At 34.9% G+C, this 14618-nt stretch overlaps 1 protein-coding gene across 10 annotated transcripts in view; it reads left to right on the forward strand.

Annotated features, from left to right (window-relative positions):
* Positions 1-13445, forward strand: part of LOC124949477 (lachesin-like) — a 199337-nt gene extending 185892 nt beyond the window's left edge. For 8 of the 10 annotated variants that reach the window (XM_047494556.1, XM_047494555.1, XM_047494558.1 and 5 more), the window contains 2 exons: positions 1091-1230; positions 12993-13445. In XM_047494556.1, coding sequence (XP_047350512.1) covers positions 1091-1230; positions 12993-13090 — 238 coding nt within the window. In that variant the 3' untranslated portion in view covers positions 13091-13445. Of the gene's footprint in view, positions 1-1090; positions 1231-1936; positions 2522-12992 lie in introns of those variants that run through there. The other 2 variants (XM_047494563.1, XM_047494564.1) reach the window with 2 other exon arrangements.
* Positions 13446-14618: the final 1173 nt, after the last annotated feature.

Here is a 14618-nt window from a genome sequence, read left to right on the forward strand (position 1 = left end):
TTCCGCATCATATCCAAACGGACTTTGCTGTAGTTCTTGCTTAATGGTCTCCTTTACTCCTTCTAACTTCAATACGAGCGCCTGCGCGCTTGCTTTCATCTAAGAACGTTTATCGTGCAAAGGACTAAGAAGAACTTGCTTCTCAAGAACTTATCTCTCTCTCTCTCTCTCTCTCTCTCTCTCTTTCTCTCTTGTTCTCTCTCTTTAACTTCTGCCCTTTCTTAGACTTTCCTAACCATAGATTAAACTAACGTTGGCCAGTCGTCGATTTTTATAGGCCGTTTTATCATTACATATTTTGTTCTTTTGATTAATATCACAATCAGTATAGTATTCTTTATAATTATACTAATTGAAGGAAGACATTCGAATGCAAAGCGTTCTTGGTATCTTAATTAGAAGAAAAAGAAGAAAGAACGAGTTCTTTAATGAACACAAAATATTCGATATAGCTTATATGATATCGCTTAATATATGAATAATTTGTTGAGATTAAGCTAATGATCGAATAGTGACGTTGAAATTTTTTTCTTTCTTTCTTTCTTTCTTTCTTTTTTCTTTTTTTTTTTTCTGTGAAAAGTTAAAATAAAAATAAAAGAAATCCCAGGATCATAACAGGAGTCTCACACGTGATTCCCCTAAAACTTTTACTTTTTTCTTTCTTTTATTTCTTTTTTCTCTTATAGTTCGAGTTGAACAAAAGTAAAAGGAAAAAAGCGAGAGAGGGATAGGTAGAGAGAGAGAGAGAGAGAGAGAGAGAGAGAGAGAGAGAAAGAGAGAGAAAACAAAAAAAAAGAGAGAAGTAGACTCTTGAGAAATGGTCGATCCGTCGGTGACAGAATCGAGAGGAAAAGGGCAACTTGATTTACGCTCTCTTCTCTTTTCCCACGTCTCTCTTTATATCCTCGTCTCCCTTTCTCTCTCTTTCTCTCTTCTTCTACTCTCACCCTCTATCTTTTTCCCTCTTATTCACTGAATGAACAACACACAGAGAATGTTCGAGTTTTTCTTCCCACTTTCACTCAGGTTCACTTCGAACGATAAGAAATTCCTTAGACGTTCCTACGTGCTTTCTGTTTTTCTGTTTCAGTGTGAAAACCGACATGGGGTCGACCGGAGCGGTTTCGAGGCTCTACATTGCCAATGCGAATAAGAAAGACAGTGGGAACTATAGTTGCGCATTGGCCGACATAGCTGCGGTCACTGTCGTCTCCGTCCACGTGCTCAACGGTACGATCTTTTACATTATTCATTTTTTCTCTCTTCTTTCTATCTCTATCTCTCTCTTTCTCTCTCTCTCTCTCTCTCACACACACACACACACACACACACACACACACATAGACTCCCATTTGTTCCACATTAATGATGTATCTTACAACGGTTGTGATTTTATTGGGACATTTGTATGAAAAATATTTTTTTCTATAGGGATATTTCTATAGGGATATTTTTAATAAATTACTAATATCTATCAGATACAATCTTTTAATTATTCACATAGATTAACTAGTTCGTTAATAAACACCATAAATCTATCTTTCTCTCTATCTTTTAATATTAGGAATCTTACGTTCTCTAAGAGTATTCCAGTCAAGATCGTAAAGAGTAAACGTGAGACGTTCTGTTCCGTACTGATAACAGGCCAAAGCTTCAGAAGCTTCGAAGGAGAAACGGAAGGTTAAAACAATTTCTCCCTCTCTTTACATAGATTGTTTATATATATACTATACACACACACACACATATATATATATATATATATATATATATATATATATATTTACTGTCTGCCAATATAATTTTCCACTCTATTGAAAGATCAATAATTGACCCTCCGCGGCTATTCATTGGTATTTCTTGGTACTTTTCTCTTTTCTTTTTCTTTTCTTTCGTTTCGATCTTTTTATTTATTGATTTTTTTTTCTTCGCTTAGGTTTTCCTTTTTTCGGCATTCGTCTCTTTTTCAACTCATAAAAAATTGGATGAAAAATCGAAGCACACTAGGGTGCGAATAAATAATCGGAATATAGGGGTTGGAGTCACGAGGATTCCTGCCATTGACGGCTGGCTCGATTGCTATTCGAAGCTTCCGTTTCATTTCGGTTTCCATTTCGCTCAAGTTGCGTGGCATTTACCGAAGAAACGCTGTCATCCGCGGGATACTACTCGAAGAAAATGGGCTGCCAGCCGGTTATCAAGGGACTAGGGTGTTTTCGAACAGGAAAACTCTTCGATCGAAAACCTATCCTTTTCTGTCCCCTTTTTCGGTTGAATTTTTAAATTCCTTTCCGAACACGCATTTTCGTACGTGTACTCGTACTCTTTGTCCGATTTATTTATTCAATGGAAAAATTCTATCCATTGATTGTGAAAAAAAAGAAAAGAAGAAAAAAAAAAAGAAAAGACTAATGAATTTCTCTATCAATAGAGACGAGATTTGTTGTCCTTTTAAAAAATCCTCTAAATATTTTACAGCATCAATCTGCATGTATAATCACAAAGCGGATCACGTATAGAAGCGTTCAAAAAAATTATTTTTGTTTTCTTTCTTTTTTTTTTTTTTTTTTTTTTTTTTTACTTTTTATTCTAATCATCCTTATTACGTTTTTACGTTCTTGGCATCTACATTGTACGTAATCGTATTATGATTATGAATAATGTCTTTTTTTTTTACTTTTTTAACCTTACGCATAACATTTTATATCGAACGACCATCATAATATTTTCGTTAATAATCTTATTATTAATTTCGATTTATATAACTTGATTTTCCAAGGCGGATCGTGTTACCACGCTAATATAAAAATGTCGATAGGAACAGTGATTTTTGTTCGATCTCTGTTAAAAATCTAAAATACAAAAATCCGTCCAAATTCATTTTGCATCGTAAATTCGATCCCAGTCTTTGCTTAACAATTCCTTCTACAGTTTCTCGGACTACCGCCAAGTTAGCTCATAAAATTGAAATTTTTCTTTTACCTTCTTGTACTTTCCCTCTTTGTGTTATCCTTATATTCCTCTCTTTATATTTATTTAAATCCCTTCGATATTTGATGAGAAAACGAAAAGGTAGCTCATTATAGTGATACTCGGGTTTAAATTCAATGCTAAAGAAATACGATTAAGTTCAAATTCATGCTCTCAGTAGTCGTCGATCATACGTTCTTAAAGATACCGTAAGAAAAACAGAGTACCTCTCGTGAGAATACTTAACCACTTCTAACGATTCACCCAAGTAGGTAATAAAAAAGCGGACGAGACTTTCAGAAGATCGTCGATCGCGAACTTTTCTTTCATTCCAGTTGTGTTTTCAATGAGAGATAAAAATGTAACCAAAGTTGCAAATTTACTTTGAAAGTTAAATATCATTTCCCGTTGTTTTTAAAACTCCTTTTTACTTGGCCCCCATCCTTTTTATTCCTTTTCCATATATAAAATTACTTTCATGATTTTTCCTTTTTTTCTACCCTTTTTTCTTTCTTTTTTTTTCTTTACACAAGAAAGAGAGAGAGAGAGAGAGAGAGAGAGAGAGAGAGAGAGGGAGAGAAAGAAAAATAAGAAAATATGAAGATCCGTTCGTTGAATTGATTTTCATAAAGAACGTGAGACGTCGATTTAACGAAGGATCGTTAAAAAAAGGAAAAGATGTTAAAATAGAAAACGTCGTTGATGAGCGTGTATTCTTGGTACCTCCCTTTCGAGAGTTTAAAACTTTGGAATTTATTCTTCTCCGTCGTCGTTTTCGTCTTCGTCTTCGTCTTCGTCTTCGTAGTTGTCGTCGTCAAACGGCGGCACGTGACCTCCTTTTCTCTTTTCTTTTCTAAGGCAGCGTCTTTCTGATTCTCTAGGATAACCACTGTGTTTCGTATGCTGAAGGGGGCGCGTGTCGTGCCACCGTTGCATGCTGTATTCAAAGAAAAGTTCGTTGTGGAAATATTCAGGTCGAGCCATTTCCTTCTTCACTGAGCCCTCTTCTTTACCTCTAACCTCCTATCCCACCTCTCTTTTTGCCTTAATCCACCGTGCCTTCTGCTTACTGTATCTTGCTTTTCTTACCCGCAGCTATCGTTTTCTCGAATATCTACCTTGCGACCTCTCTATTCTACTCTCGGTTACTTTCAGTCTTGCGACCGGCACGGAGCTATAAAACTTTCCTATCCCAACGAAATCTTAGCTAAGTCGACGTCGATGACGGGAATAGATGCATTTTTTGTTTTTTCTTTTAACGTAACGTTCGTAAACGTAGAATTTTGAGGACGATCTTTTTCTCTATCTCTTTCTTATATTCACTCTCTATATTATATACGTATATATAAATGCACATATACATTTATATATATAGCTTTGTATGCGTGCGTGCGTGCGTATGTGTATGTTTATGTGTTTGTGTGTGTATCTGTTTATATACGTATATATGTAAAAGCATCGAATAAGTGGCGATAGCTGAACAGACTGCCGTTGCTGGCAATAACTTTGTTGGTGGTGGTCGGCTTTTCGAACTTTTAGCCAAGGGCTCAACTACTTTTAACCAAGAGTTTTCGCGCGTGGAACGTCGACACGTCCAGAAGTCACGTCACGGGAGCGACCTGCATTATTTACGGTGGATTACCCCGAGGCGGCTCGATACCGTGAGCTCGGAAACTTTGATTCGTTCGACGGTTAAAGCTTCCAAAGACTGACGCTTTCGAAAGCCGAGATCGTTTGACTTGGAAACAAGAGGAAGGGTTTAGAAAGAAAGAGAAAGACAGAGAGAGAGAGAGAGAGAGAGAGAGAGAGAGAGAGAGAGAGAGAGAGAGGAAGATAGAGAGAAAGATAGAGAAACAGAGAGACAGAAGCACGATTTGTTATGCGCTTTGCACTTGACTTCTGTTAAAAGGGATTTGTGTTATTATTGCTCTCGATCCTTCTCACGAGATACGTGCTTTGTCTCTATACCTTCAAAGCTTTCATTGTAATACATTATATATAGTTGTTTATGCCGAAATATATCCAGTATACAAAGTGGATAATTTATATTAAAACAGTTTGAACTTCTATTTGTATTAAATCACTTTTCTTACATGAGTACGTAAGAAAATCTTATTATAAACATAATGATATTTCATTTTGTCGTATACATATGACTTCACGTAATGAGCAGACGATCTTTCGTTTTTACTTTTTTTTTTCTTCTTTTCTATTGTGTCGTTATATCAATTCTATAACTAAAATTCAGACAACAACGTGACGTACATAAAATAATTAATGATTCCAATCGATCGTTAAAATGAGAATCGGAAACTGTGTGATAATCATAATGAAAGATATCAGCATCATTATTATCGTTGATATCCAGGTAATTTTCGATTTCGTTTATTAATGAACGACATGAGCCCGATCGTTCAATAAAATATTTCATTACGCAATGCTCCATCATTATCGTGTCGGGATTCGGTGATGTCGCTCTTTCATTATCAGTTGAATTTTAAATTTATCATAGAAGAATGTAGGCGATCCTACCGGGATGAATGGCGTAAACCATTTAATAGCCCGATTATTGTATGGATAAAATACGTAAAGCCGTATTTTTAATCGATTATCCCCAATCGGTCCGACTGTTTGCGTTAAAATTTATAATTTCGAACGATTCGCGTCGGTCTAATGTCTCTTCAGAGAGAAATATAATATTGACCGGACGATCGCATATTTTTCCAATGGAAACGCGTTCGGTAGAAAATCGCTATATTTAATTCGGATTTCTTCAAAATATTTTCCAAATATTTAGTGTTAACTTTTATATCCATATAACGGACATACCACTTGCTTTACAGTCCCTATTATCTTTAGAAATTATTTAATAATCAAAAATTATTTAATAGTCCAACCAGCGTGTATTAATAATTTCCTTTTCTTTTATTTTTTTTTTTTTTTTTTTTTTTTATAATTCTACATATTTTCTAATCATATCCGAATATTAAACGTACGCCAATTCAAAGAATTTCCTATAAACTGACATATGATAGTTAATAAATTGACATAAGATAGAGTAATATAGAAGGACGACGATGAACATGAAATATTCGAGGTCAAACGCGGAAGAATAAGAAGAAAAAGAAAGAAGAAGAAAAAGAAGAAAAAAGAAAAGAACAAATGCGAACGGAGAAAGAAAAACTGAAAAAAAAAAGAAAGTGAAAATGGAAAAGAAGAGGAAGGCAAGCGACCTTTAATTTTTCTTGGCGAGAACGCGTAACGGGCCGGCCCGTATACCGGTTCTTGTTCCTTTTTCACAATTAATATACATTACTCTCGAGATATGCCGTGGTTATTAATTAAATGTGACCCGGAGTAGAGATGGAGCACATTACTCGGTACTATCTCATTCGTCGGCTTTGCCCTCCTCTGGGAACTTCTCGAGTGTACGAAGTCTTCTACTTCCACTCGGTCTTCTCACCGACGATGTCTCTTCAGTTCCCCTTCCCCACCGTTCTTACCCTTACCTATATCCCCACTCATATCCATACTCCCAACCTTTCCTAGACCCCTTCCCCTTCCACTCTCTCTCTCTCTCTCTCTCTCTCTCTCTCTCTCTCTCTCTCTCTCGTTCTCTCGAAGCGTTTCGCTTTTTTTATCGGCACGGCGTGACATCTCTCTTTCTCTCTCTTTCTATCTTTCTCTATCTCTCTATCTTTCTCTATCTCTTCTCCATTTTCTTTCCACAAAGTCAGTTAAAAATTATCGTCGATGTAGCTTCACGGACTTTAACAAGCCATCGATTTTCAGAAGGAAAAGCTTGTCTCCTTTAATCTATCAAGATCTCTTCTCTTTTTTTTGCTACTTTTATCTTTTTTTATTTTCCAATGATTAATACCGTTAAATCGTGCCCAGTCAAGGAATCGTTCGTTTTACTCGGATTAATTACGTTTTTACCCATTAGAAACAGTGACTCGATATTGTCGATCTAATTTCGTCGAATCTTTAGTTATCGGAAAGAAGGGAAGAACTTAATATATCTGCATGATATATCAAAGTAAGTTTGTCACGTTCCTCCCTTTATTTCTCTCTCTTTCTTTCTCTCTCTCTTTCTCTCTCTCTCCTTCCTTTTTCCTCTTTCTAATAAGATTCCCTTATGTTTGATCTAGATGGTAGTTGTTACGGTTGAGACGCAAACTTTTTCTACAAAGAGAGTCGTTGATGTAATTGCTGAAAGTCTGGAGAAAAAGAATTTGAAAGCGTGCAAGAATTTGTATTGCTGAGAGAAAAAAAAGAGAAATAAGAGAGTGAGAGAGTGAGAAAGAGAAAGAGAGAGAGAGAAAGAGAGAGAGATAAATGTGTAGGTGTAGAGAAAAGAACGAAAAAAAAGTGAAAGGAAGATGGAAAGAGAGATAGAGAAATACTAAAGGATGGATATTAAAGAGGTTGTGAAAAAGAAGGAGAAGAAAAAGAAAAAAAAAAAGGAAATGAAAGGGTTAGTAAGGAAGGTGGAAAAGTTCTCGTTCTCGAAAATGAGCAGTTCTTGGCCCAGTTAACGCCTATGAGGAGACAAGCAAGCGGTTATGGAGCATGGCGGTTGGTCTTGGCATGGAAGGGAGGTTATTTCGTGGGGTGTCACGCCCGAGCTATTAATATCCTTGGCCGCAAGCTCCGGACGACTATGACACGTTCGCCTTCACTCCTTCCCTTTACCTTCTCTTATCCCTACCACGTCTCCCATCTCTGCCCTCTCTATCTTTCTCTTTCACTCTTATTGAACCGCATGCCGTTTCTCCTTATCGGTGAAATCCTCACCCCTTCGTAATCACCAGTACCAGTAACATCACCGTCACTACCAGCAATACCGACACCGACACCACTATTTTCTCTCTGATTCTGCTGGCCAACCTTTTCATACCTTCGTACCGACAATGACTACGGCCGTGAGGACTTTGCAAAACTCTTCTCTCGCGAATCGTACTTAACTGGAATTATATTATATATGAAAGAGGAAAGAAAGAATCTCCCGGGAATAGTCGACGGCTCATTTTGCATTTGACTTTTTTTCTTTCTCATACGACCGACAAAATTTCTACCTCTTTCTCTCTTTGTCTTTCTCTCTCTCTCTCTTTTTCTCTCTCTGTCTATTGGTTTAATTCCACTTTTCTCTTAGGGAGACCTATGAGGAAAGTTTAACTTTCGTTGCAGGAGAAAAACTCGCATATTTCGCGCACGCTATCCGTGTTTCCATGTATCCGTAAATATACGATATATAAGTATTGTATGCTATCGAATTCTGTTTCTGAGGTTATGTTATCGGGATAATTAGTACGATATTTTAGGGAATACCTATGATTAAATCTCTGGAGAATATAAATTAACGAATCACCCTCCATTTCGAGATTACTAATTCACAAAAGAGAGAGACAGAGAGAGGTTTTAATCGAATTACAGTTTTCTTTGACCAATACTAATCTCAAACGTATGTTTTATTCGTTTTTCTTTATCTATTATCTCGTTTGATTATTCCTGATTTACCAATTCGTTGCACTAGAAGAATTTTTATTATTAAATGTATACTTACTTTGATCTTTGTCCTAAATTCGTTTTGTTTTTGTACTTCTATCTTTTCTCTTATAAATAATAAATTAATAATAATCTAAAGAGTATTTCTTAAGTAAATAAAGTCTGTAAAAAAAAAAAAAAAAATATCTGGCTACGTTTATGCAATAAATTGACAATTCTATAACGAGATCGACAACAAAATGTTGCATAGTAATTTTTAAATTTTTATAGCCAAGAATTGCAGAGTTTTATTGTTTGAAATGAATGGAGATTTTGAAATGGGCGTAGGACTATGTTACCGTTCACGAATGTATTAATTTCGCGAAATAATCGATATGTATTTATGTATGTATTGTAGATATTTAATAAAAGAAAGAAAAAAAAAACGTACGGTATATTTTTAATACGATGATGCAATTTCCGAATCATTTAAGGATTCAGATCGTTCAATTATACTTTTAGACGTTTTCAATGGTTATATAGACCGATTATGAGCAGAAAATTTAGCGTGTTTGGGCAATGGTTAAGAAAGAGAGCGAGAGTTATACAATATAGTCGGCAATAAACAATAGCAATCGTGGCATCTTCGTATTGGCCAAATGCCAGTTTTCGTCTTAGCCATAGTAAAAGCCCAAAGAACGTTGGATAAAGTTAACGCTCGATTCCCACGACCTTTCTGGTCAGAAGATTTCGTGTGGCTCCTTTACCGACGTTTTCTTGCCAGAAACGTTCGCATAAAATGCGTCGTCTTTTTTTTTGCGTAAATTCTTCGTTGATATGTTTTTTCCATTTTAAGAAGAAAAAAAGAAAAGAAAAAGAAGGAAAAAATAACATTTTAAATATTGCAGAAAAGGCATAAGGTGAATTATTAAAAAAAAAAATATATATATATATATATATATATATATATATATATATATATATATATATATATATAATTTGAATACTTTCTATCATTATTATTTTAACGGGTCACTCCTCGTAAATCGTAAAAAAAAAAATATTCTTTTTCATTTTCACGATTTATTTCCCTTTCTCAACGTAAAAGGAGAATGATTGTAAAGCTCGAGTGTATTAGGTATAATAAATTTATGCAATTACAAATTGTATTGTAATTGCTAGTACGCGTCCAGGAACATTCAACTTTTAATAATCTCTTCTCTCGTCAAGAGTACTGTCAATTTCCTTGACGACGTGCCGCAACTGTAATGTTGAGCGTGAACTCATTGACGATGAAATGCGTGAAATAGATGGAGGAGATGAAGGAAAGGACCTACTTGAGTTTCTAATGACTCCGACCGCCCGAAGCGTTTCTAGTTATCACCGCGAATGAAACTGTTTAGCTCCGTAACAACGACTGCTCTCGAGTTACTTTCGAGTTCTATTTTGCTTTAACAAAGAAAGAATGAAACAGAGAAAGAGAGAGAGAGAGAGAGAGAGAGAGAGAGAGAAAGAGTACATCCAAAGTTATCCCTCTCCGTTTCATTTTTTTCTCTTGTATAATGTTAATGAAAGTTTCCTAGTAAAAGAGAGAGAGAGAGAGAGAGAGAGAGAGAGAGAGAGAGAGAGAGAAATTTAATTCCTTGGCAAATTATAATATCGAGCTGTAGAAATTGGCTATTTTCCACGTTCCGAAAGGATCCCATCCTTTTGTGCCTTGTTTAACAAAAATCTATCTCTCTTTGTCACGTTCACGAGCAGTGTTCCGCATCAAGGAGATGCAATTTCTTGCTTTGGAATCCCCGAGAACGACTCTTTTTAGTGCTCGTTAAATTTTCTCGAGAAGTTCGCGCCATAGAGACTGGAATACATTAAAAAAAAGGGGTAGAAAAATGTGGTTGAATCGCTTTCGTTTCACGAAGGACCAATCGTATCGTATCGCGACACATTTCGAGAGGATTACTATTTAATTAGTTTGTTCGAGAGTAAAAAATATATATATATATATATATATATATATATGTCTTATAACTTTCAAGATGGAATTATTTTCGAAGGTGATTTTCCATCCATTCTTCATGAAAAGATGAAACGTTGCTTTATAGTTAAGGGAAAGTCGTTTCTTACCTTTCGTGAATATAAATTCGTTTTTCCGTCCAATTAACGAAAGTATTTTCAATATAGACGAAACGATAAAGAAAGAAAGAAAGAAAGAAAAAGAAAAGAGAGGGAGAGAGAGAGAGAGAGAGAGAGAGAGAAAGTGTAGAAGAAGAGGTTGGTTTATTCAATTAAGGAAGCGACGATCCACGTATAAAGGAACGAGTTTGCCGAGTGACGAAGGAGTCGCGTAAACAGAGCTGTAAATTTTTCCTAGACGCTTCTCTTCTTCAGGCTTTTTAATTGAATCGAAATGGTTCTACGTGCCTCTCTTGCGAAGTAAGATCTAGCGAAATGAGAAAAGTCGTAACGAGAATGATCGAGGTTACTTTAAGGTTTTGGGAGTTATAGGTATTTTTATCGGTTGAAATCACCCCTCTCTCTCTCTCTCTCTCTCTCCCACCCTTCTTCTCTTTTTCTCTTTCTTTTTCATAGAAATCAGGTGAAATTTCCATCCAAGCTTAACGGACATATCTTGGCTTGCCGAGATTAATTCTAGCCAATAATCGTTTTGCGGCTCATTAAACCGTTTACTGTTGCTTACCACTAATACCTACATCTGCCACCCTACTCCCGTCAACCCTTTCGTATATATACATTCGGATTTGGACGGTATTGTTTTCTTCCAACCAACATTTTGGTTGTGCGATTTAATCTGTGGCTGAGACCAAATCATCGATTTATTTCGTAAAAATTTTTTTACGATTGCTATTGTCATCAAAAGGAAGTAAATAAATAAATGGAATAAACAAAGCGGGAAAAATATGATATTTTGTTTTTTTTTTTTTTTTTTTTATTATTGTTTGCCAATCGTGAATAATAGAAAATGAATTTGTAGAAGGAATTTGTTTATGTATATTTCTTAATGGAGGTATACAGATAGTAAACTTTCAAATATACATTCTTATTATTTTATTTTCATTAATACAATAGTTAATTCTTTGGATTAATAAATCCTGTTTTATCTTTCAAAGTAATTGCAACGATATCTAATAAAGTATTCGAATATCTCGTTTCCACCATGATTCGACGTAAAATTCAATTTCATCCTCTTAGGCGCAATTAGATGGTGCTAATCGAATTAAATGTAGTTCAACCGTAGATGGGAAAAGACAGAAAAGGATCATGGATTAACAAAAGTATCATAAGCTTTATATTAATCCGATCTAGTTCTTAAGTGTTACATATGTGTGTGTATGTGTCTGTGTGTATATATACATACATATATATATATATATATATATATATATATATATATATATATTCGACTTCCTTTTACTTTGTCTATCGCTTCACTAATCTTTTCATTCGTTTTGATACTCACCTAGCTTCTCGAAAGTCATCTTTTCGATGAGTGTAATCATTTGACCGAATCAGAATCGAACTTTCGATCGTGATCAATTTCTACGATTTCATCTCACTTATCGTCTCATCTGTCGTCACATCCCTATCGTCAAAGAATCCTCAATAAGAAAGGGACTGTGATAAAAGTGAGATAAACTATTCGGCTAACTTTTCATTTATACGTCAGCGCTAAAAGATATCTTTTCGTACGGGAACGAGAAAGAAATCGTAAGAAATAAGGGTCGACGTTGGAATTGTGCTAGTGACCAACCAGCTCTTCTATATCAACCTTCAAATCTATAAATCGATTTGAAAAGTCGCCAACTAGTTTGACAAAAGAGCGATCCTGTAGTTTTCTCGCAATAACAGACACTCGACGCCTCGGTTCTCTCGGCTCTTTCGAACTTTCGGCCAAACTTTTCCCGTAGAAATATTGTTTTAGACCATTTTCGAAAAGTAGCCTTTCGCGCATATGGCCTTGTACCTACGTACGTACGTACGTGCGTACACGTGTACGTACACTTACCAACTTTACACATATATACATGTTGGCTAGCTCATCCACGTAGACGTACAAACACATACACATTCTTCACAATGGAGTAATAGTAATACTTTGTAACTCGTTCAGAAGCGAAACGTTCGCGAGAAATAAAAGAACTCAACGCTCGCTAAAGGGACGAGAAAAAGGGAAAAAGTTTTCGAGACCGAACTCTTTTCCCTTTCTCATTCTATGCGTGAAATCTTTTAACGGCCATTAAACTCACTGCTCATCCCCTCCTTCCTCCGGAGAAAAGTTTCTTCTCTTCTTTCGACGTAGGTACTTGCTTCGATTATTCCATTAAAAAAAAAAAAAAGAAGGAAACAGAAACGGAAAACGTTAAAAAGAGACAAAATAATATATCTACTATCTATTACGAAACTTAATGAACGAAAATTTAAATGAATGAAATTAAATTAAAGATTAAAAAGTATATGTATATGTATATGTATATGTATATGTAAAAATAAATTAACGAAAGATATTATTACAGGAGAAAATCCAGCGGCGATGCAGCACGGTGGATGCGGCAGCTCAAGGGCAGCATTGATCATCATCATTCTTGCGACATTGTCATCGCTTTCAAGGTGACCGTGAGGAGACCTTTTGCGCTGCTACGTAACTTCGCGATACGAATGGTGCTAATTAACTTTGTCACGTGAGCGATGACATCGGAATCGTTCGAAACGAGATGAAGATGGAAAATTAACGAAAAGATACAATTTTTAGGACAAGAAGAAAGATGATAATAAAAAATTCAAGAACGGAAGGATCTCGTTCGGATGCCGAGTGTCCACCGTGTTCCTTTCAGTAATTTCATGATAAAAGAAAAACGTTCGAATCAGAATTAAGTTAATAAATCTTGTTCGAACTCGCTGCGTGCTAAACCTAAATCTTATATATATATATATATATATATATATATATATATATATATATACATATATATACATAATATCCTGAAAACTCGAGACCTCTCCTTAAACGAGCTCAGAGCAACGAAATTTCATTTTCTGCGTTCATGACCGAAAATCGTATGAACGCTTATATCGATCGCGATCTTATACAATGCACGCGTGTGGAAACTCGACGGAAACGGCACGTTCCGAAATCGTTGCGAGCACATTTTATCTTCGCCCAATACGAGGGATAAAATAATAATAATAATAATAATAATAATAATAATAATAATAATAATAATAATAATAATAATAATAATAATTATAATAATAATAATAATAAATAATAATAATAATAATAAATATAATAATAATAATAATAATAATAATAATAATAATAATAATAATAATAATAATAATAATAATAATAATAATAATAATAATAATAAATAAATAAAAGAATGGACGTCGAGTGACTGGACATCCGACACTGATATATTATATATACACATATTATAGATAGATATATATATATATATATATATATATATATATATATATATATTATATATATAAACACACATACAAATACACCCACGCATATACATATACACATCGCATTTTGTATGTACACATACTCGTTCGTGTCACGAAAAAAATCGTGATTCGAGAATGAAAGAATGGAGAGAACGAATTGGAATCGAACGCGAACGGACGGATCAACGCCGTCGTCAATTTTTCTTAGTCTTCCTTAATTAATAAGGAAAAAATGTTCCTTTTTTCTTTTCATTAATTCTTCCTTATCGATTTTTTTACTCCAAACTCGTTGATAAAAATGTCTGCAATATCGTACATAATGAAAGAAATAAAAACGAAATAATAATGTTTGGTCGTATTAAATTTATGATCGGCATTAGCAATTCAACATATCAACACAATTTTCAACGTTACTACATAGATACGTATCGAGGAGTAAATTTTTCCATATCGAGATTAATGTAGGCCATGAGGTTTGATTCACGATCGAGAATTCATTAAGAGAAATTTCAATGAAATACTTAGATCGAATCTCGAACGAGAATTTTTTTTAACGGGTTCACGAATTACAAACCAAACGACCAAGCTTCGCGAAATAATAATTCGCCGTAAATATACGAGCTTTCCTCGATCCATCGTAGAATTTTAGATTCCCTTGTACTAATCCTTGTATCCAAACCCTG

This window comes from Vespa velutina, chromosome 5 (assembly GCF_912470025.1).
Source record: "Vespa velutina chromosome 5, iVesVel2.1, whole genome shotgun sequence".
Classification (NCBI taxonomy): Eukaryota; Metazoa; Arthropoda; class Insecta; order Hymenoptera; family Vespidae; genus Vespa; species Vespa velutina.